Below are 24,905 nucleotides of genomic sequence, written 5' to 3'. Positions count from 1 at the left end.
ACTTCGTTCAATATACAGTAGATACTACTTCAAAGTGGCCATTTCACTCGCGGGGAGCGAGATTCACGCAACGCGTGAAATGTGAGTGACAAAGTGATCACACACAAGAGCATTATGACTGATAGCTCCCCTGGTAGAACAACTCCCTCAGTAAACTGAATCATCCGCTAGTGTGGGTTCGAGTCTCAGTTTAGGTTGTACCATTAATTAATGTGTTTTCTTTTCTCATCATCATTATGATCACATAAGGCTTAAGTTTGAGCAAATAAATGAGCAAATGAGCATTAATTCTCCGCCGGGCCGAGGCACCAACTTCCCTAGAGCTATTTATGTGTGCACATTTGTGTAATAGTCATGGCTAATGGTTACCTGTTTAACTTTAATAACTCAGTGACTCAATAAACGGTCCATGAAAAAATATTTTCTCCAGCAGATATCTGAGTTACAACATGATTGAGTAGTTTCATGTCGTGTCCGACAACGGGAGGGTTTTAACAGCTGACGTCCTGATGTTAGCTTTGCTACTGCTGTTAGTAGTAATAGTAGTAATGAATCATTTCTGATTTGTCTGAACAGTGACAGGGCGTGAAAAATATGACATTAGCTAAACTCTCGTTCGTTACTACTGTTCTCATTCAAATTACGTGCTGGTTTTCTACCCGGAAGTAGTTGTAAACAACAAGGCGATTCTTTCTATTGGTTCTATTGAGCTTTGATTGATGACTCACGTCTCTGATCAGTAAAAATATTGTGTTTCTTATTCATTTTTAAGCTTCTTCTCTCTTTTTACCCATGACAAGATTTAGAACACTGAATGAAAACATTACTGAGACATCACGCCCAGTGGGAATGGGACAGGTGTCCAAGTCTCCAAGCTCAATTACAGGCTGCCGCTTCACACATCATGTAATCACACAATGGGAGTGGGGGTCCCCGGGCTTGGCAGTGGGTATCCTGCATAACATCTCGTTATATATTTAGCTTGTTAATGTGTGCAGGTCCCTGTAGCTGGGGGCTTCACAGGAGGGTGCTGAGGACGCTGGGTGGGTCTGACCTTGTTTCCCACTCACAGCCTTCATTGATGTCTTTCTGAGATTTGAGCGTTTGTGAAGAACTAGAGCTGCAGAGAAGATCTTTGATCCCAAGTGATGAGTGATGGGTAGAATATTGTGTTTCTTATATTCTTATTTTGTCAGGCTGCTTCTCTCTCTATTCCCCATGATTAAAAGATCCAAGTTTTACAACAGTGATCAACAATGTAGTGTTTTGTAGATTATGACCAGAAACATTGTGCACTGGGTCAGAAGCCTTTTGAAGGAAACAGGCTGAGATGGGTCAGAATCATCTTCCTTCCTTGTGCACTCTCTTGACTCTCTGAGATGTTCTTCACATTTTTCTCATCACGCCCCCTCCTCTCTGCAGACCCATCATCATTATCCATCTTCCTCTCTAGAGCCTTGTTGGCTACAGCTTTATAAGTGCTAAGCCCCACCCCAGGATCAACCACAATCTAATTACAACAATTAAGGTACACTTCTGCATTCCACAACTTGTGATCAATGTTCCACATCAAACTACCGACTACCGATGTAAAACAGAAAACTGTTTCCATTGTGGTGTGTGCACTCACCACAATGACAGAGGAGAATTCTGTGTTTAATTTACCATTAGTGCCACGTATGATCGGTGGCAAGGCTTGTGTCACATTTATTTTATCCAAAAGTTATAGCCAGGCACAGTTTTAGGGGAAACCACATCTCTCACATGATAAGGTTCACAATCTTCACAGTCATGGTTTAGGTCTGTGAATTCACCAGGAGCAGAGAGCACAGTTCTCTGACATCAATTTCCTGCCATTATTACTCTTACTTGATGTCCACGCGACTACTTTTTCATCTTAAAGGGATATTTAAACATTTTGGCAAATTCATAATCTCTATATTTTAGGAGTAGGTTTGTTACCTTTAATTGACGGTGCAAGCTATTTTTAGAACGGCGGAGCAGAGCCGCAAGCTGCTCAGAGCTAAGCTACGAAGGCTCATGGGATTTCTTTCCCTCATCAAACTCATCAAATACACAATCCAACGACTCCAAAACGCTCTTGTAGACAAGTTGTGACCTGCACATTCACCACGCTATGTTGTTTTCGAGGCAAATGAAGAGACTGCTTGCCGAAAAACTGCCCCCAACAGGAACGCGCATCAGTGGTTTTGCACGAATTTGCCTCTAAAACAACTCCATCTCGTAACATTCAGTTATTATTTCATAGCGTGGTGAATGTGCAGGTCACAACTTGTCCACCAGAGCATTTTGGAGTTGTTCGATTGTGTATTTGATGAGTTTGTTGGGGGAAACCCTGAAATACTATATGCCTCTGTAGCATTAGCTGAGCAGCTTGCCGTTCTAAAAACAGCTTGCACCGACAATGAAAGGTAACAAACCTACTGCTATGACTATAGGGATTATGGCAATGGGCTAGTTTTCCAAAATGTTGAAATATCCCTTTAAACATCATCTATTCTGCTGCATTTTATCTCCAGTCCACAGTACTCTGGGATTTAGAGCTCCGAAACGCTGTTTAGTTTCCTTTAGTTAACTCTGATGCTGCACCGCATGTGGTCAGGTGAAGCGGAGGCACATGGTCACTTCTGCAGTTCTTTGCTGTTCCTCATTTTGAAGAACTAATCTGTTTAGGTGTGTGTGTGTGTGTGTGTGTGTGTGTGTGTGTGTGTGTGTGTGTGTGTGTGTGTGTGTGTGTGTGTGTGTGAGTCTGGACACAGAGCTTTTATGTTTTATAAAATGAAAAGGTAGCAGTGTGTATGTAGCCTGAGTGCAGCAGTGAGAGGTAACATCAGAGCAGGTCACAACCCTGCTGTTGATCATATGGTGACGACTGAAGGTCGGCTGTGTTATCTCCTCATCTCCTCAAAACAATTAATTGCCTGTGTGATGCTGCAACGGTTGTGTGTCTGATATAATGTCTGTGAAGAAAGATATAATGAGGTCTAGTGTTGTTCAGGACTCCTGTGCTGTGTGACCTGGCTGTCCAGAAATGTGATAGACCTCCCGTCACGCACGTTCACCGGGGAGTCCTCTACACTCGTCCTTTCTGCACATGTCTTACTGAGTCTTCTGCATTTCAATGTGATCTTCCAGGTGCCTTTGGTGGCCCCCCCGCCGTGAACTCGACGCTCCCCCTGCTCTGAGAGCTGTTCTGAGGCCCCCTGGGAGCTCTGATGCAACCTTTGAAGGCCTCAAGTGTGAAGCCGGTCAGCAGCGGGTTGAGAGAGATGAAGGCGTGTTTCGTGGTCCTGGCGGCTCTGCTGCTGCTGCTGCTCCCCGGCGCACACACAGGTGAGTGCAGAACTATCTTCTTCTTTCTTTATATGTATTAATATCATGTGTTCGTCAGTAATTCTCATTGTGTAGAGAACGGGGCTCCATCATTATTTCTTTAAGTGTATAACCTTGAAAGAAAGTGAGAAGAATTTCAACAAGAAATGAATAAAAATTCAATTGAATATAATAATAATATATAATATACTGATACATTATTTCAAGGCACTTTAATCTTCAGCAGTCTCTGATCACACCAGTCTGATCACAGCATGTGGCTGATTCCAGGCAGTGCTGCATGGAAACAAGTCACGTACAGTATGACTGTGGGTGTTGGTTGAAAAGCTGACCTCTTCTTTGATGCATTTTATTTATTGTCTGATATCTTGATGCAGTATGTCAAAAAAATGTTTGGTCAAGTGATGAAAAGATACCAAGCACTGGCATTGTAAATGTTGGATGTGGTATGATAAGGCAGAGGTAAATGTTCTAAAATGGATAAAATAGCCCTTAGATCACTAAGTCAAAGTTTTATGTTTTTGTCTCCCGCGAAATTTGTCCTGGATAGAGGGGGAATGCTGCACATACACAAAAGACAAAAGGCCATATAGTGAAACATGTAATAAATAGAAGGTGATGATAAAAACATGTAGTAAAATAAATAGATAGTTGCAACAATGTATTTCGAGTGCAAATATGCATACTAAGCCAAAAAAAAAAAAACTAAAGAGGAAAAACCTGACATGGTTTGAGAGAAACTCAACAGTCCAGCCATAAGCAGCATTTCTACAGGAGAAGAAGCTTTCAAGAGAAAACAGACAGAGAGGAAAAAGGGGAAGAAGAAGAAGAAGAAAAGAAGGGAGAGAAAAGCCAGACCTAGAACAGGTGTATACACTGCTTGTTTTTACAGTCGTGGTAATGAGAATGATACTTCACATACTAATATTATTTATGATAACATATACGTATATGCATAATACTAACATTAATACTATTAGGAGTGATAATTATAACAATCACCATTATCATCATCAGAGAATTAATGCAATAAATAAATGACTAATGATGTTGCTGTGTTGTTTACCACAAACTACAGGAGACAGGAGACACAAAGTTAATGACTTGCAGGAGTGTGATATAAATGCATGGAGAGAGACAGCTCAGTGCATCATGGGAGTTCCCCCAGCAGCCTCGGCTTATAGCAGCATAACAAATGGAGGGTTCACGGCTCATTTCAGTCAGCAAGCGAGGAAGAGAGGAAACTCTGATTTTAAATGTAGAGAGGGCGTCAGGCACCTGCACCCAGAGGAAGCTGGTTCCTGAAGGGGAGGAGTCTGATCTCTGCAGGCTCCGCCCCCTGTCTGACTCTTAGGGAAGCTAAGAAACACATGTAGGAGTTCTACTGGCATGATAAGGTTGTATATATACAGTTATTAAGGGCTTTGTATGCAGAGAAGGATTTAGAATTATATTGCTGCAGAGAAGTTAATCTGATGGACTCTGCAGCTCCTGTCAGAACTGACGCTGCAGCATTTTCAATCAGCTGGAGGCTTTTCACTGAATTATTGGGACGTTCTGATAAGAGAATAGAGAATAGAGAATTACAGTCGTCTAGTCCAGAGGGAATAAATGCACAGACTCGTCTTTCAGAGACGGGGTATCATATTACTGATTTTCACAGTGTTGACATGGTAGAAGGCAGTCGACCAGTCCTCCAACCAGAACAGAACAGAACAGCTACACAGGTTGTTTGATCCAAACCTCTGGTTTCCACCTGGAGGGTATCTCCTGAAACACTGTAACAGAGAATAAGGGGGTTTTCACACCTTCCTCATTTGGTCCAGACTTTCCGACTTTTCCGTTCCGTTTAAATTTAGCTCCCAGCCAGGGCCGGCCCTGTACATCTGGGAGCCATAAGCAGGATAAAATTGGGGGCCCTGCCTCATAGTGTATATATGTACCATCAAATATTCATAAAACCAGCTAACCATATGCAACCCTTGCATATTTTATTGTATACCTCTATCAACATGATGGCGAGCAGATATTTTATTACTAATTGGAGTCACTGAAACACTTAAAGCTGTGTAATTGCACTTTTTCACATTTTTTCTTCTACTTTGTTTTTGTCTGAATGTTAATGTTAATATTGTGAATGGCAATAGGTGGCTCCAAACCTGCAGTATTAAATCACTACTTTTGATGTAGCAGAAAGATAAAAGATTCTACAAAAGATTACAGTTTGAACAGATTTATTTTCTTTAAATTATCTGTAGAGCTAAATTCGAGAACCCTTAAAACAAAACTTCAGTTGAGAAGAAGATAGACGATGTTGGTTGGTCAGCAGCATCATCAGCAGTAACCATTGGAGCTGTGGAGAAGATTAGTAGAATTTTTTTAGCCACTTGTGTACACACAATTTAATTTTCCAACAGAGATAAACATATTGTGGCAACAAACAAGAAACTTACCAACTGTATGACTGGAACCAGCCACAGGGGAATGAGGATGTGGCAACATGGCATATCTAATCAGCCATTAATAAATGGTCCTTTATCCCCTCACAGGAAAACAGCTGTTATCTTTTCACTGTAAACAGACCTTAAAATCAGCCAGGACATGTGAACTGCAGCAGGCTGGTACATGTAGCAGCTAGCCAGCTAAGTGAGCTAACACAAGCACTGACATGATTTTCGGCTAAACGTACATCTGGTAAACATAACATTAATTAGCCTTACCTTGTCCTTGTTTTTTTTTCATCCTCGGCCTTCTTCTTTTTCCTATTTTCCGCACCTGACGGATATATCCTTTTGGACATCGTCACTGTCCAAAAGCTAATCACCTCCTCGCAAATCGCGATCTCAGTGAGTGAGGGAGGGAGGGGGCCAGGGGGGAGAGAAGGGGAAGGGGTGGTGCGCGCTCCTTACCCGACAACGGCCACAGTCTGCGTTACGTTTACGTATGCGTGTCACGGTCATTGTTGCCAGTTGGGTCAAGGGTTACACGTTGCCGTTGTCAGAGACGGTTAGACAAATGATTGAGCAAAGTTTGGGGGCCCCCTAGTGGCTGCGGGGCCCTAAGCAGCTGCTAAGTTCGCTTATAGGGAGGGCCGGCTCTGCTCCCAGCCAGCAATACTACGTGGGGTCCATATGGGCCCCACTTGGGCTGCAATTGTGGGCCCCATATGTAGCTTGCACCTAGGATCCATATAGGCCCCTGTGGTAACATTCCTGAACCATGGTCTGACCAAAGACCGAGAATTTGGTCCGACCAAAAGAGGTGGTCTTGCTCCGGACCAAACTAAACCATTGACTTTTACAGTGTAAATGTTTTGGTTTTTTTTGTGATGGTTTGGAATTTCTGGTGGTTAGCCTAACAAGAAGAAATAGTAATGATGCAGTCGTCTTCTTTCCTGCCGATAACGATAAAGCGTCCACATAACGAGTTCATCCGAATCTGAACTAGGCTCCATGTTGGATGTTAATGCTGCTGGTAGCAATGATATACCTAACAGTATAATTATTGTTGTTCATTTGTTTTCCTACATTGCTACCAGCTAATTTGAGGAGACTAAGGGCTCTAATTTCGTGAACTAGGTGCAGGCGGAGCGGATCAGGCCTGCGCCTCGCCTTCGCTTCGCCAACGGGGAGTGGTCAGGAGCAGATTGCAATTTTCCTTCGAAACGCAGCGGAGCGCATCCCGCCTACTTCCCTCCCACCGGCGCAAATGGCATAGAGGGAGGAGAGAAGGCGTGGAGTGGGTTTGACACAGCCGAGTCAGATCTTCACCAATCAAATGAGCTCCTCTCCTCGCCTTTAAATCCGCCGCGCGCGCAAGGCGGACGTTTGATTTCACCGTGGAAGAGAAGATTTGAATCAGCACCTACAGATTACAGCATAGACATTCAGCACATCTATATCGACTGTCCCGTCACACTGATGACAGATCAAAGGCTGCACAGATGAAAGATGAGGATGGATTACTGCTGTGTTGACACTACACGATTATCTGCTATATTTATGTATTTACTTATTGATTTATTGAGCCGCATCGTCACGCGACCATAACAAATAAAACTGCAAACAAATAAACTATCATCTCTCACAGCAAACCACAATCGGCCTGGCATCATAGTCCGCGATGCCTCCGTTACGCACGGTTACATGCTGCTATTCCGACATGCCGCTATTTCGACATTGACTTCTAATTGTCGGAATAGCGGCATTAACATTATTTTTTAAGCATCCCACTATTCCGACATTTTTTTTTTTCATTGTCGGAGTAGCGGCACTTTACTATTTTTCAAACATTCCGCTTTTCCGACATTGATTGATTACGTTATAGTCAGACGTGTCCTTCTGATTTATTTTTATTTTTTCATCTGAGACACTGTTTCTCATACACAAATATATAGGCCTATTAGAGAAGAAAAAACAAACCCTCCAAGTTTAAAAACACACAGGCAGCAGCGCACACTGATCTGCAGCTACTGAGACTGTTATTATTCTGTCACCTGAGTTTATCCTGCTGCTTTACATCGTTTTAACATAGGTAAAAGAAGAAAAAAAAGATTGTCTGGAATAAAGGGGCAGATTACATAAGATTATTCTTTTTTCTGCTCCCTTTTGTTGAGATTTGGGAGGTTTTTGCCTGATTTATCTAGCTTTCTCTCCCCCCCTCCGCCTGTTGTCTTCGTTGTCACTTTGTTGTCGCTCCACAGAGCGCACATGGCTAATTAATATGCACGTGCTGACCATATGGTTGTGTCTAGGCATTCCGGGGACGGAGGTGTGTTCACGTGCGCAACTGCGCACCATTCTTGGATCCAGTTATCAAAGTTGAGGTGCAGAGTTGTGCACGCACAGTTTGATAGATCTGAAAAAGGTGTAAATATTTTGGGATGTCTTTTCACCGTAGGCCTAAGCAAAAAATTTAGTAGCAGCAGTTTTACACTGCTTACTTACAGTTTTGATAAATAAGGCCCCAGGCCATAAGCCCAGAGCCCAGACGCTCACAGCTGCAGCTCCGCGGCTCATCCGCGGCGCTGTCCGTGGTGCTGAAGGTGACAGGTTAACTTGACAAACAAACTGCAGCATAGTTCTGTTTGTTTATCATGTGTGTCAGTTTTGTTTGCGACTTGATAGTTTAGTTGTTGAGATTAAGAACATTACTCCCTCATCAAACCAGTGATAGACATGCTGAAAAGAAAAGAGAGAGAGAGACGCGCCTGGGTATCGCAGCTGTAAAAATATAAAAATAAAATAAAAATAAAAAAGACGTGTCGGAATAGCGGTATCAAAAAGTGTCGGACTACCGGCATGTCTAGATAGAGGGATGTCGTAATAGCGGGATGTCTAAATAGTGACATGTCGGAATAGCGGGATGTCTGAATAGCGGGCGGACCCCGTTACGCACAGCTGTTTGTTTATGTTGTGATCTGTGCACACGTGTTTAAATATAGGTTACTAAATATGAGTGTCTTTATTAATGGAAAAGGGGTGTGTGTGTTTTGTTTTTTGTTTTTTTTTACTGGGCAACAGCTCTCAATCTGTCAGAGCAAGTGAGACGGGAGGAAACTGATGTTCTGGTCCGGTCCAAGCTGGCAGTGTCCGGTCGCGCGAACAGACCTCACGGGCTGATGATGCAAAAGTAGTCTGGGAGGGAGGAGGTTATGATGTTATCCAGGTCTATCTATCTATCTATCTAACCTATATTTAAACACGTGTGCACAGATCACAACATAAACAAACAGCTGTGCGTAACGGAGGCATCGCGGACTATGATGCCAGGCTGATTGTGGTTTGCTGTGAGAGATGATAGTTTATTTGTTTTCAGTTTTATTTGTTATGGTCGCGTGACGATGCGGCGCTGGCCCCTAATAAATCAATAAGTAAATAAATAAATAAATAGCTGATAATCTGCAACGGCACAGTGTGTAGTGTCAACACCTGCTCTTGGGACATCCACGGCTGTCTCAGTCCCTACCTGGTTTCATCTGTGTTAATTCAGTCAGGCTGAGTTTCCATTACGCAAGCCTTTGATCTGCCATCAGTGTGACGGGACAATCTATATAGATATAGGTGTATGTGCTGATTCAGATACAATAAATAGGGGTTATTGTGATGATTATTATTATTATTATTATTGTTAATTGCATTTAAATGTGCCTGGAACTGTGGAAATCTGCCTGTGGGGTCTTGGTGACGTGTACGCACTGCGCGCTGGGCAGTCAAATTGCCACTGCGCTGGCTGCGCTTCGCCTTGCGCTGAGATTAGACCAGGTTGGAGCTGGCGAGCTTTTGGCGCACTCTCCGCGCGGTCTATCGGCAACAAATTGTCACTGCGCCACGGCGAATCTGTCGACACCTCCCCCTGCTGCGCGACCACTCCCATCTCAGCGCACAGCAGTCTACCAATTTACCGAATCCGCTGCGCACCTTGTTGCACTGGACGATAATACCACTTCGCCAGCTGCGTCAGGGCTCGCCTCGCTGCGCCACCCTGAGTTGCGCCAAGAAATTAGGGCCCTTCATCGTACAAACCATCAATGTCAAGTGTAGGGAGACGCAGCATACGTAGGCTAGGTGATGAGGACAGGATGTCAGTATGTCATAAACAGTTCTAGTGTGTTTGCATCAATGCAGGGTGAAACCAGTACAACCGGGTCAAATGTAGACAATGAGGCAAAAACACCAACCTTGGCTCAGACTTTAAAGTGTAAAACGCCCTGAGCCACTCCGAAGCAGAGGAGTGCTGCATATCTACCTTATAAAACTGATAGTCTCGCCAGTGGAGGGTGTTGAACCTGTCTACCTCCAGCAGCCATATAGGAGGAGGGTTTAGAGCGCAAGTGCAGAAAACAAAAAAATGGTGGAGTGTTCCATTAAATTCAGACTTTAAGTTCAGAGTTTATTTTTAGTGTTGACTCTGTCATTCAGTCAGTGTGAGTCCAGGCTGCTGATTCATTCAGACTGACCAGTTTTCAGTTAGACAGAATGAGTCACTGTGAAGGTTCAGTCATCCAATCATTTACTGACATAAGAACAATTAAATATTTAACCGTCCACCAAGGCTGACCTGAGCCACTGAATTATTCATGTGGGAGGGGTTTAATCCTCTGAGTGTAAACAGGAAGGATCGTCTCAGCTGCCTCTCACAGAATGAACAGAAGCCATTTTTATTGTGATGAAAAGTATAAATCACTTTTATATTTCTGAATCCAAATGAAATCAAAAACAAAAAAAAACAGTACATTTGTTTATTTTATTTTATTTTTTTTTTACAGTTGTTTTGTTGTTTTTAAAGTTGTGTGTGAAATATCATCAGACTCATCCAATGCAGGACATGTGATGTGCAGAGAACAGGGGGAAAAAACTGGTTCCAACCTCCATTCATCCAAAGTTGTTTATACGCTGCTCAGTTGCAACAATGAATTTGAAACAAGCATAATTGGGCTCGCTGATTATGGATCTCATTTGTTTTTACCACAGTATCTGCTCAGGGCAGCTCAAGCATGATTAAAATTCTTATAATTATGTTTAGGTAACTCAAAGCGCTTGAATAAGGTCAGAGAAATAATGAGGTGTTGGTTAAATATTTAAAAAGTCAACAGTGCATAGATATAAGTTGTGTTATAGCATTTACTGTATTAGTGTTTATGAAAAAAAAAAGAAACTGGTTCGTCTTTGAGAACCTTCATTGAACACATGCAGGACTCTAACCCCATGACAGTTCCCTCTCTGGATGAAAAGCTGTCAGTGAACCAGCAGCTCCAGAGCAGCCACACACACACTTTGTGTTCCTGCCTGTGGACACAGAAAGGACACATGCTTTCCCCTGTCATATGAACAGAGTAGAGTTATTCCTTTTCTTACCTCCATGCAAACAAGCTGCTAGAGGCCAAAGTGATCCTGGCTCTGCTGTGTGTTTGTTACTCACTGTGCGCACCTTGAATGTGCCTTATTCACCCAGTCCTCTTGCCTTATTCCTTTGTTGCTGTTAGTCAGTGAATTTTACTCCAAGGTCCCGTGCGGACCCGGAGCTTCAGTGTTGTCACTGTGACTTTAGAAAGATAAACTATAAACTGATAACAAATCCCTGCTCCCCTCCCATTGCTTCATTGCGCTGCAGTGTTTAATGTGATTGCAAACAGAGGCTTTTCAAGCTGTGAGCAAATCTTTCTAATCACAACCACACAAGCATCTCAGCTTGACACAGACCGGCTTTCTATTGGAGACTTGGTAACAGAGCCAAGTGTCAATGAGCTGCAGCACTGTGATGACGGAGGAGCTGATACTATGGGATGTTTCTGTGTAGATTCATGGACATTTTGTTCTTATCTAGGGCTGTCAATCTTCCCCCCAAATCAGATTCGAATTTTCTTTCTTGCTTCTGGTGTTAAATATCCAAATTAGGCTATATTTGAATTTTTAATGTTTTTTATTTTTTTATTTAGCCTTTATTTAACCAGGTAAAAGACCCGTTGAGATCGAGATATCATTTTCAAGGTTGACCTGGCCAAGAGGGCAGCAGCACACGTCGTCAACATTATAAAATACAAAATACATTACAATATTACATTATAATAAATAGGGCCATGTTACAGTAGAGGTTAAAACAAAAGTGCAAGGAGCAAGGGGGTCATGGTGACAAGGTGACAATGACGGTTAGTTTAGCTTATAATTACATCCAGCGTCCACTAGAGGGCATTCCAACAAAAATCTGTTCTGTAACATTTTCGACACACTGAGGTTTTACCAACTCAATATAAAACTTAAAGAAGGGAAATCGAAATATTATAAGTAGTGTTGTCAAAGTTAACGCGTTAATTTCGGCAATTAATTTTAAACATGTAATGCGTTAAAAAAAATTGTTTACTTCCGGTGGCAGCTGAACCATAACCTATGACCATAACCTTTGGTGACGTGTGCAGGCAAACCAGGCAAGTAGCCTACCCGCTGTAGCGCTGTTATTCTTCACTTAGGTTTAATATTTTTTCATGCGAGTAAGTAATCGTTTAAATTCCCAATATGTGGTTAGTTTATCCACATGACGCCTGTTTGGAGGTTTGCTCCGTCGGAGCAGTGGAGCTCCGCCTCCACCTGCGGAGCAGCGACCGCTGTAGCGGGGCATCAGAGGCAGCAGCCCGGTCTTTTTTTTTTTTTTTTTTTTTTTTTCAAAAAACTTTATTGAAAGTGACCAGCACATACAAATGCAAATACCATACAATACGTTGTTGCTGGTGTAAACATCAACACAACACCGAGAGAACAAAACATTAACAAAGAGATGAGAGGTGAAGGAAAAAAAAGAAAAAAAGGAGAGAGAGAGAAAAATACAAATAATATTAGCAGCAATAAAAGTAAATAAATAGTAATAAAATAAAGAGGTGCGAGAATAAGTTATCAGATTACGTAAATACCTTAAAAGAACAGCATACACTCAGAGTTTTGATCGCTTTTTTGTTCTGTGAGGGGGAAATTGTTGAAATATACTGTTCCATTTCTTTCATAAACACAGTGAAGTTAGGTTTTTTGCTTGTGAATTTACATTTGTGAATGTGAAATTTAGCTAACAGTAAAATCAGATCAATAAGAAAAAAAGCATCCTCATTTTTACAGCTGTGTTCATAACAACCAAATAAAACATTTTTATAGTATAAGACAAGGTCTGGGAAAATACAGGCAGCTATAAATCTATTAATCTCATTCCACAGATCATGAGTAAATTCACAGTACCAAAATAAATGAGAACATGTTTCAGGAAGAGCTTCACAGAAGGAGCATTTTACATCAATATCATTCTTCAATTTTTGTAAGAAATGCTTGACTGGATAGAATCTATGTATCAGTTTAAATGAAACTTCCTTTACCTTATTAGTTAGAAGAAACTTTTGTGGTAACGACCAAACTTTTTTCCAGTTAATATTACTAACAAAATTGCTCCAGTAAAATGTTGCTGCAGGAGCAGAAACCAAATCCCCCTGAAACAGGGCTCTTACCTTGGAATTCATACGTTTATTAAAAGAAAAGCAAAATTTACCTAATGGGGTTTCTAATGGATCAGAAGGTGACAACGACAAGGGTGGAGAGTGGTCAGCATTCTTAAATAATATACACAGACCAGATGGGATTGCATCAAAGATTACAGCGAATTCTTTTGGAGTTACAGGTAAATTATAACGGGCGAGAAATTCAGAGTAACTGTACAAAAATCCCCTACAATTAAACAATTGACTCACTAAAAGAATCCCATTGTTGAACCATTTATCATAAAATAGTGACTTATTCTTGTACAAGATATTACAGTTATTCCAAATATAGCATTTATGTGGGGAAAAATTATGTTTGTAAATCAGCGCCCATGCTAAAAGTACCTGCTGATGAAAGTTGGACAGTTTAAGTGGGATTTTTTGAATATTATAATTACAAAGCAGAATGAACTTAAGGCCACCCAAATGGGAAAAGACATGATGAGAGATAAAGTTCCAGATAGAGGTTGGATTTTTTAGATATTGTTTAATCCAGTTTATCTTAAATGTATTATTAAGAGAGGCAGCAGCCCGGTCTGCGGAGCCGGTCGGCCGGTTGAACTGCGTCATCACCTCGGGGTAAGACAGAGAGCTGATTAACTGACCCGCAGGTCTTTAGAGGTATACCGACGGCTGGTTTAATTATTTTTAGGAGATAAATGTTGGTCTCTTTGATGTTTGTTTAGTTGTTGATGAGTTTGTTTGAATGAAAAGTGAAACTTCATGTCATCAATAGTCTGGCGGGTGCTGGTCTGCAGTGGCCGAGTGCCTACTGAGAGAACGGTTCCTGTAAAGTTCCTACCCCCCTCTCTTTACCAGGAACTCCCACGACTGTTGTAGGAGTCGTCCTACAGAGGTGCAGACACACTGATCATGGAGGAAGACAGTTCTCTGATGCCTCTGTTCACGCCTTGCCAGGCTTTCAAGCCACAGAATTAGATGTCTTCCACCATCAGTCAGCACACAGGAAAAAGATCACACACCTGTCGTACCTGACATCCACATATCTGTTGAACTGGGCCGTTGTTGGGCCGATATCATGCAGTCTGAATATAAACTTCGATATCCATATCCATCTAACACTATATCCACTCACTGTGTCTACACGGGAGAGTGTGAGCGTGTGTGTTTCTTTACTGTGTTTCAGATTTAGAGCTGAGTACTCAATCTCTGTGGTTACCAACAGAAATAGATTTGGGAAACGACCCGTGCAGTTATGCAACCTGTGCAGCCACAGGACTGATCAATGTTTCATGCTTCAGCTTAGGAGGTTGATGTTTGACAGAGTAGTTATTGAGATATTTTAATCTTATAAGTATTGGACCAGTTGAACAACAGGCCTCTGTGATGCAAGTGTGGCTGAAAACAGCACATCTAAAGCTGCTGCCTGCGTCGTGACGTTTGACTTGCTTTGCTGTGTTATTAAATAAAACTTTAATGATCCCTGTGTGGAAACATGGGGCAAACGGCAATAGAAAACATCAAAGCGGAGTCGGAGGGAAATGAGGATGTGATGAGAAAATCTGGAGAAAATCCTCAGAGTCACACAGGAAGTCAGGAATATGAAACTTTAAAGTACAGAACGTGTGAAAAATATCAGAGCTAAGCAGGTTTCAGCACGGAAAGCAAAGTTCAGCTTTGTTTACACGCCGTTTATCGTCAGCTCACTTCCTCTCCGTCCCACTGCTGCAGCTTCACCACACTAAACCTGTTCTCTTTCTTTCTTTCTTTTTTCGTTCTTTCTTTCTATCTAGCTATCTTTCTTTCTTTCTACCTAGCTATCTTTCTTTTTTCTATCTATCTATCTATCTATCTATCTATCTATCTATCTATCTATCTATCTATCTATCTATCTATCTATCTATCTATCTATCTATCTATCTATCGTACTTCTTTCTTTCTTTCTTTCTTTCTTTCTCAAACTTACCCAGAAAGCCCTTCTCCCGGTGCTGATGAAATGTTGTGTAAGTTGTGAGTTTTCAGATGAAGGCGTGGTTCATAGCGGGAGGTGAAGTTTGAGACAGGAAATAGCTTTAATTCTGTTATAAACTGTCCAGTCTCCTTTGATGACTGTCTCACAGTCATCACATCTGGGTCACACTTACAGACAACTCTTGAGTGACAGTTGTTTGATCCACATGGTATTTTCATTGTGTGGTCTGCAGTGATGGACTGGCACCAAAAAGAGGCCCTTTGACAAAGAGGCCACACTTTATTCTCCGGGCATCCAGAACCAGAACCAACACAAACATAAACATCAACACAACCACACACTCTAATAGGCCCATTTTCTAGAATTTTTCACCTTCAGCCAGTAAGTTTCTTTTCCCCATTTTTTCCACTCCACTCTTTTCCACCCGTCATATCAATAATTATTCAATGATTGTGAGAAAACGCGTTGATCACCAAAACCATCCTATATTAGATTGTTGTTGAATTTTTCCTTCTTTTTCAGTAACAACACGGCTGTATAGGCGTTTTCCCATATTGCCCTATGGCCAGTCCGTCACGGGTAGCTCTACATACAGTCGCACACTGTGCTCGTCTGTGTGGTTTCTGGCTCCACCTAGTGGACACAATTAATAATGCAAAGAAATGCAAAACAAACAAAAAAAAACCTCATCAACTAATTTTCCACTACATGGTTCCCACTTGACTCGACTCTACTCTAATCGCCCTTTTTGAGTTTCCATTAAGTAAAAGTACCTAGAATCTGGTACCTGGTACTACTTTTCTGGTACCACCTTGGCCCAGGATCCAAAATGAGTAAAGAAGTACTAAAAGGTCACGTGCAAACATTGCAGACCATTGATTGGTCGAGAACCGCCACTATGTCATTGCATCATCAATGCGTGGCATGCACAGAATATCCTGTGCCGCTAAAAGCTGTTTTATTTCCCACTGTAGAGATGTTAATAGGTCACTTTATGAAGTTTTCATATTTTTTCAGGTGATAAAGTAACCGTTTAGATCCCCAATCCGTGGTCAGTTTATCCAAATAACGCCTTTTTGGAAATTTGCTCCGATATTTTCGGAGGTGTCAAGATCGGTCGTCTCAGAGGCAGCAGCCGGTCTCCTGAGATGATCGGCCAGCCAACCTCCGTCGTTGTTCCAAGCAAGCCGATAAAATTACCTGAAGCTCTTAAAGGGACAACAAGGAGTTTTGGAAAAGCGAAGCGTTTTCACACTACATTTATGAGCCTCCGCGCACACCATGAAATTCTTTGACCGGCGCAAGACAGACTCATGTTTTCATTCATCAAGAATTAAAGTCGGAGGTTCGAAGATGATCAGATACCGTCGTAGTTCCGACCATAAATGGCAGTTCGGCTGTGTTATTCTCATGACTTGCCATGAAACCGAAAGTAAAGAAACGCTGGTCGGCTCGACCAGCATTTCCACCACCACTAATAATAACAAAATAACGATAGAGACCAAACGATATATTTTTCAAAAATGGGCCCATTAACAAGTGTGGGTAGCGGAGATTCATCCACATTAACATGAGACTTTTTTATAACCAAATAGAAACTCCTTGTTGTCCCTTTAAAGCAATACTTACCTTTCTGGAACTTTTGTACATTTCTTTGTCTAAGTTAAAATGCTATTAATAATCTGATGATACATTAAAATGTAAGAGAAACCCAACAGGGTTAAAAACTCATCATTTTTTCATTCTCATATAATTCTGAGAAAAGTCTGACCAATAATATTATTCGGTCCGATTAATAAGATTTGACGAGCGACCGAACCTACTTAATATGTAATCACTTTGTGCACCCCTCTCCTCCTTTCCCCCCTCCCGACCAGGAAGAATGCTTATTGACAGAGCAGTAGCAGGACATGAGCAGAGGAGACTAGAGTCACAACACACACAAGAAAGAAGGTTTTTGGAAATAAATAGTTTTTTAAAAGACCAATAACTGCAGCTGCAGCTGGTCGTGGAGTTTCATGTCTGATATTGTAACGTTGATAGTGAGCAGCCCCGAGTGATACGTAAACACAGGAAGTCACATGTGTCTATAAAGCATCCAGTGCTAACGGCTAGGCTACTGTTAGCTCCGTGCTAACGGCTAGGCTACTGTTAGCTCTGTGAGTTCTCAGCGGTCTGGACCTGGTGGAACTCCGGACCGGCGCGGCTCGACTCGGCTCGGTCTGGATTTATTTTGGCCCTGAACCAGCCCATCAGGTGGCGCTGGTCCGGCCGCCAGCCCGGCTCGTTGAGAACTGTAATCTGTAACAATCACTTCCCCTGCGTCTCCAGTAGCAGTAGGCTAACAACAGTTTATTATAAAACTCATCAGTCATCATCACTGAGTCCGTTTATATGGTTTAAAACTCCGGTGTTGTGTTTGTTTGTGTTGTTCCCGTTTCACTCGCGTTCCTGTTCTGTTTACCGTTGCCATGCCAACGCATGCAGCAGGGAGGGAGGGGGCTCGTGGAGATGCGGCAGGAGGGACAGGTGGGTGGGACTTGTGAGGGAGGTGGAGCTGTTGATTTTCAAATGTTTGTGCTGTGCTGAGTGAAATGCCAGATCGGTAAGTATTGCTTTAAGAGATTTACCGCTGGCTGATATAATTCCTTTTGGAAGATCGCAACCTTGGCAGCCACAGTTTGTTTGAATATAAAGTGAATCTTCTTGTTTGTACTGGACAGAAGAGCAGCACTACCTTGGGGCTCTATATTTCAATCAATAAATGTTTTAAGATGAACGGATCGGTCTATAAGTCTCTATAAAGGCGGTAATATCCTGTACTGGAAACTACCTCCAGAATAGAACCTGCATGCACAGCTGCTCTTTTATTTCTCTTATTCAAGCCATTGTTGGTATTCCTTCATCACTTGTGAGAAGAGGTCTCACCACACTCTTTGTGCACAAATACTGTATCATCACATGATCTCACACTCACTTGTGTTTCAACCTGAACAAAGCAGTAAATCTCTGAAAGGTGGTTACAGACTCTGTTATTATCCCGTCCTCACCTGTATTTACAGCTGTGAGAAGACAAAATGCTTTTGAAAGCATAATTTCCCCTGATTTGTTTTCGGTGTCTGACTCACCTGGGCTGGTGGTTTTCTGATGGAGTTCACCCGCAGGTCGTGTTGTTGGATTAAGAAAAGAATTTTGTGAGAATCAGCAGTTTCACCCACAGCTGTCAAACATGGCAGCAACCGGCAGACACAGATCTCCAAGGACCGTCGCTCACTCAGGGGTGTGTGTGTGTGTGTGTGTGAGAGAGAACAGCTGCTGATGAGGAGCTTTTTACTGTACACTCTATGTCAGGTTTTATGGTTTTATGGTGTAAGCATTTCCATGTTAATATCCTTCAGTGCTTGAAGGAGGTGGAAACATTACTTATTTCTGTCTGTTGAAATAAAGGAGACGGACAAAAATTAGACAAGACAGATGCACAAGTAGAGACTTGAGTGACTTAAATGTAAAACATGTGACAGAGATCCAGTTGTTGGCACAACTAAATGAAGCAAACTGTAAAATAAATATTGTCTCAACATTTTCATACAAAATTCATACTTTTTAATTGGGTTCACCTGATTGAGCTCTTCAATGTTAATATGTCCATATTCAACTTTTTTTTTTACCAGCTTTGAAAAAAGGCAGAAAATTACACTTAAGGATGAACTGATTAGAATTTGGTTATCAAAGGTCAAAGGTCAAGACCACAGTCACCTCATTAAACACAGTTTTGGCCTCTTGACTGTGCTGCCTCAGTCCCAACTTGAAGGAATTTGTTAAAATTCAGGTGGACTCAGGTGAAGTGTTAAGATTTTGGAGGTCAAAGGTCAATTCACTAATCATGACACAAGATAGGTATTAAAGGGATACGCAAATCGATAATTCACCAATTTTCTACTCACTGTCATGCCAATGAAGTGTTGAGAGAACTTTTGGAGTTATCAAAACGCTTTTGGAGTTCCAGGGGCAGTACGGCTGGCAACGGATTTTCATATAATGGCAGCGGATAGTGTCACTTTTGAATTGTCCAAAATTCACAATATGAAACATCCAAATACCTCCATACTGCTCCGTACTGACCCAAGTGTCCTGAAGCCTTGTTGTAGTAGTAGCTCCCAGTAGCTCTGTTGCTGCGACATGTTCTTCCCTGTTCACATCCATGGTTTACCAAGATGAACAAACAGAAGAACTCCAGAGTAGCCTGCCCTACTCCTGGCCATTTATAGAAGCAGAGACGGAAAGAAGAACTTCGTAGTTCCAGAGACTTCGGAAGTGAATGGCACATCTCCGACAAATCTCGTGCATGCGCACAAACATCAACAGATCCACTGGGAGCTACTACTATAACAATGCTAAAAACAGAAATCAAAGTAATTTTTCATGTGGCGGCTTCAGGACACTTGGGTCAGTACAGATGAGCAGTATGGAGGTAGTATCTGTATGAAGTATCTGGATGTTTCATAGTGTGTGTTTTTGGACGATTCAAAAATGAGCACAATCTGCCGCCATTATATGAAAATCCGTTGCCAGCCGGACCCCCCTGGAACTCTAAAAGAGTTTTGATGACTCTGAAAGTTCTCCAAACCCTTCCTTGGCATGACGGTGAGTAGAAAATTGGTGAATTATCCATTTTGGGTGAAGTATCCCTTTAAAAGAGATGAAAAATGGTCGGCTTCACTGTGACATCATAATGTAATTCAATAGTGTAACTGTAAACAAACAAAACTACATTTTTTGCATTGATTTAGCAAAAATATGGGGGCCCTGAAAGCTCAATGCTCTGCAATTTACATTACTCCATCCAGCATTGCGGTTGTATATCGCAAGCAACTCAATCGTATTTTTCATGCTGCATTCATGTGAAATTGGGCAGACGGCAGACGGACAACAGCCGCTGCACGTAACTGCATAAACAAGCCTCTATGTAAACAAGTGGTCTGTCAGCACGGAGCAAAACAATACACGTGACAATATGTTGTCATGGCGATGCCGTATTATTTACCTGACCCACGTTTTACCGGCTTTCTCTCGACTTCTGTGACTAAAATGACATCTGATTTGTTACCGACGGCCGTCTGCCTGACTGCAGGTGAATGCAGCATCAGTGTAACGCTCAATTCCTCCTCACTGCGTTACCGCGGTGACTTTGCACAGACACCACCTCGACCTGAGCCGACAGCTCCGGTGTCTCCGCTGAGTTTCCGTGGTTTCCTACCGTCACGCTGCCACTGAACGTAAAAACATGGCGACACGACACGGCAGCCAGCACCGAGCTTACCCGCTCCATGTAGATATGAATGATATGAACGACTAATTCAGAGCTGAAAGGAACACTTCAGTTTGTTGATGGGGGGGGTTACTGGTTAATGAAAAACATACTTTTGAACCAAATAATCGATTTCCGTGAATAGATAACAGGAGAAGTTACACAATGTCCCTTTAAATAAACAGATGCAAAGACACAAATGTCAATTCAGACAAACATCTTCAAAAGTGAAGGGCCTGGATGTAGCACAATAAGATCACATCAGTGCAACGTTTCACTATCACATACAATACAGTACATACTTCCAATAATATCTGAATCATGTGATATCGATGCTGTAATAAACCCGTCAGCCTGGTCCCACACTTTTTGTCCTCAGAAACACTTCCATTGTGTTGTGAGATTTGCAGCATGTTCGCTGTCAATTTGATGAAGATGTTTTCTGAGATTGTAGAACCATTTGTCTATTTGCATGTGTTTTCCTGAAAATTGAAGTGAGCTCTCTGGGCCACCGTAGAATGGTGTCTCAGGCTGCAAACATCTCTGCAGACGCCCCCAGAGCGCCAACACCAGTCACCACAGCTGACTGCTCGTCACCACCGATCAATCTGTGTTAGGCCTCTGGGAAATCTGCTGCACAGTTCAGGTTCCCGGCCAGTCAGGGCCACTGATGGATCCATTAGCTGGCAGGGAGATGAGGTAACTGCCACACACACACGAGTGAGCAACAGCCTGAAACTTTATTGGGCCGACTGGACGGTAACACACATTGTCTCGGTGCCACCCTGATAATAACAGACACAAACCAAATGGGTTTATCACTTGTCACTCTCCTCTTGGCTGAGCCATCTAATAGCACTGTGTGCTGTTTTATCCCCATTTAGGCAGTAAGGGAGGAGGAGGATGGGGAGGGAGGTGCAGGGGAATGAAAACAAATCTTCTTGGCTTAGACGGCTGAGGAACTAATGCTGCTGCATGTTACAACTGGTTTAATGGAGATTTTCTGATGCGTCTTGTGTTTTTAAATGACACTGTTTCCCACAATTACTCAAAAAAAAGAAAACTGGGTGCTTGTTCTGAATCAAAGATGACAGGTTGCTGTGTGTATGCTGTATGTATACATACATACAAATGTGGGTGTGTCCTGCACTGCTAGGACTCTCCCTGCCTCTAGAATTTCTTTCTGGGAAATGAATGTTTGCATGAAATGAAACAAGAAAGACACCCTCAGCCTCTAATGCATGCACTGATGCAAACCTGTCGCTCATACAGAATATATATATGTCCTTATGTCAAGAGTGACGCTGCCATATGTATCACCATATTACTATTATGTACATTAATAGATGCCATATGAGGTACCAACAGAAAATATATAAAAATATCTGAGCTTTTGACAAGTTGCAGCTTTATATTTTTACAACATAATTTATATATGTATGTTTATTAAAGCAACATACCTCTAATACGTATTTTATGTTCTTCTTATTAAGTTTAAACATCACTTCTCATTCTGGGAAAGTGGGCTCAGACTTTACTATCAGTTCATATTAACATGGTTTGGGAAGGAAAACATATTTAGTATATGTCTGCTATATTACATAAAAATGTATATTTGAATGGGTTAGACAAACATGTTAATATATGAAATTGTTTCCGTTTTTAGATTCATATTATTTTTTAAAACATATGATTTTATTTTATATATACTGTGTATGTGTGTTATATAACATATCATATATTACATTTGTGCAAGGGTGACTTTAAACCTAATGATTTTTTCACAACTACTTTCCCCCAAAGAATATGTGTAGGACTTTGATGCGTTTTGTGTTTGTCCTGTAAAAAGCAACATTCCAGCTGTAAGAGACTTCATGTAAGTGGTGATGACGCCTGCTGAAGACTACAGTTCATTTCCTTTGCCCATCATTTAGTAGTTAAGTATGTTGCTATAAAGCAGCTACAGGGAAAATGTGTCACAGTCACAAATTTTGTTAATTTGCTCTTTTAGCTGCGTGTGTACCGTTCACATTCATCTGACATAATTGTCTTGATTGAAGTGCAGCATGTGTGGTGTGAATAAAGAGTGTCAGTGTTTCAAGAAATCAAACAGACCCCACCGTTACCAAATTTAAAAAATTAAGCAGTTTCACATTTAAACTTAGGCTTTCTCTATAACTTTCATTTCATTTCCATTTTGACTTTTTTGTGAAGTGGAATATAATATAATGTAATATCTTATCTCTTCACACTTGATCAAGTATTTACATGGTCTTCACAAGTTTAGAGAGGAAACATGACACCTGTAGATCTCTGTCACACACTATAAATTATTTAAGAACAGCTCAGCATGTCATATGTATTTTCAGGTAGGACCTTCATTTTAAAAGAAACTGTAAATGTGTCATATAAGTATAACAGACAGACGGATACACCTGCCGAGCTGTACATGTCTCTGGGAGTAACAGCTCTGTGTGTTTCGTGTCTCCATCAGGTTGTCCCGATAAGGAGCCAGGACTGCAGCCATGGATGCCGGGACACAGCGAAGACCACCGCGTCACCATCGGCTACGGCATGAAGGTGCTGCTCACCACCTCGGCCACGGTCCACTCCATTGAGATTCTCAGCGGAGGTAAGATCTCCTCAATATCACTGAGAGTATCCTCACGTGTGAAACAGAGTGGTGGGTTATGGAGTGTTGTCATGAACAAACTCCTCAACTTTGTTTCACAAATTAAAAAAAACAGAGGCACAAAGACTGTAAGAAAGATAAGAAGCTAATTGATAATCTACAGTATAAACCCATTCATGAATCCTTTGTGTGTCTGTGAAGAATGAGTGTGACCTTCTCACATGTGTTTTCAGTCCACTGTGTGTTGAACTTCTGGTCAGAGTTCCCTCACCCTGGGCAAGAGGTAACTTGGAGGCCCCCCACCCACGACCGGGACCACAAACATTAACTGTTAAAGGAATAGTTCAACATTTAGGCAAATTGTCCCATTGCCATTAGGAGTAGGCTCGTTACCTTTTATTGTCAGTGCAAGCTATTTTTAGAACGGCGGAGCAGAGCCGCGAGATGCTCAGAGCTATGCAGGCTCATGGAATTTCTTGGTCTCCCTCATCAAACTCATCAAATACACAATCCAACAACTCCAAAATGCTCTGGTGGACAAGTTGTGACCTGCACATTAACCATGCTATGAAATAATAATGGAACGTTAAGAGACGGAGTTGTTTTCAAGGTAAATTCATAAAACAGCTGACGTGCGTTACCAACGGGGGCAGTTTTTCGGCAAACAGTCTCTGCATTTGCCTGTTTAGATGACTCAAGTTTCCGGCCATGAGAACAAAAAACATAGCAAACATTTCTATAATTTTTAGTGGAAAAATCAATATTTTGAGGTAGTTTCTGCATAAAAATGCCTTTTGATTACATTTATAGCGATACATATATATTTTATTTTAATATTATTCACTCAGTGAAGGTACATAATCACTCGCTTGCTTGTTGTTGCTAAGATTTTTCAGATCTTGCCAGAATAATGCAAAACTGCAATGTTTTCTGCTGTCGCTAGGGTGGTTGACTATGCACAATGTTTGATGTACAGTACAGTGGCAACATCAGGTTGTCACCGATATGGACCAATGTCAGCCATCCCTGGGGGCCCCCTTCCAGCTCAGGGCTCTAGGCAATTGCCCTGTTGCAACGACTCACATCAGCTGATCATCAGCTGCTTCATTCATGCTTGTTCTCACCACATCACTGATGCATCATCTGCCTCTGTAGAAGCACATTAGCAGCTGAATGAAGTGAAATGAACACAATTGAAGTGACTCCGTCGCTGCAAACTGCTGCTCATCTCAATGAACTTTTCACTCACTGAATTAATGAGGCGTTTCAAGGCAAAGTGATGTATATTAAGTATGCACGTAAAAATGCATTTAATTCTGTAATCCTGTAACATCTGCTTATGTTACAGGATTTAAACTCCAGATGCATGCACTGTCATCTGCCAGCTGACTTTGAAAACCTCTCCCTTGTTTCTGTTTTTTTGCACTGAGAGCTTTTGAATTTCATTGTATGGATCTGCAATGACAATAAATATGGAGTTACTGTATAGGAGTGCCATAAATAATAAAGCATGAACATTATGTATATTATTTATCATCTTCTTTATTATTATGTCACATTGGTACTATACCTTTTTAAAGGGATATTTCAACAGTTTGGCAAATTGGCCTATTGCCATGATCCCTAGAGTCTTATGAGTAGGTTCATTACCTTTAATTGTAGGTGC

The 24,905-nt window shown here is 41.7% G+C and overlaps 1 protein-coding gene across 2 annotated transcripts in view; it reads left to right on the top strand.

Moving 5' to 3' along the window:
• cemip (cell migration inducing hyaluronidase 1) overlaps window positions 1-24,905 on the top strand; it is a 263,696-nt gene that overhangs the window by 113,137 nt on the left and 125,654 nt on the right. The window contains exons 2-3 of one of the 2 annotated variants that reach the window (XM_085772496.1): window positions 3,157-3,354; window positions 23,102-23,239. In XM_085772496.1, coding sequence (XP_085628622.1) covers window positions 3,237-3,354; window positions 23,102-23,239 — 256 coding nt within the window. In that variant the 5' untranslated portion in view covers window positions 3,157-3,236. Of the gene's footprint in view, window positions 1-3,156; window positions 3,355-13,911; window positions 13,946-23,101; window positions 23,240-24,905 lie in introns of those variants that run through there. The other variant, XM_085772504.1, reaches the window with a different exon arrangement.

This window comes from Trachurus japonicus, chromosome 3 (genome assembly GCF_045865225.1).
Source record: "Trachurus japonicus isolate A0001 chromosome 3, Traja_1.0".
NCBI lineage: Eukaryota > Metazoa > Chordata > Actinopteri > Carangiformes > Carangidae > Trachurus > Trachurus japonicus.
Note: the sequence above shows the minus strand (reverse complement) of the source record. Positions and strands in the feature narration are given on the sequence as shown.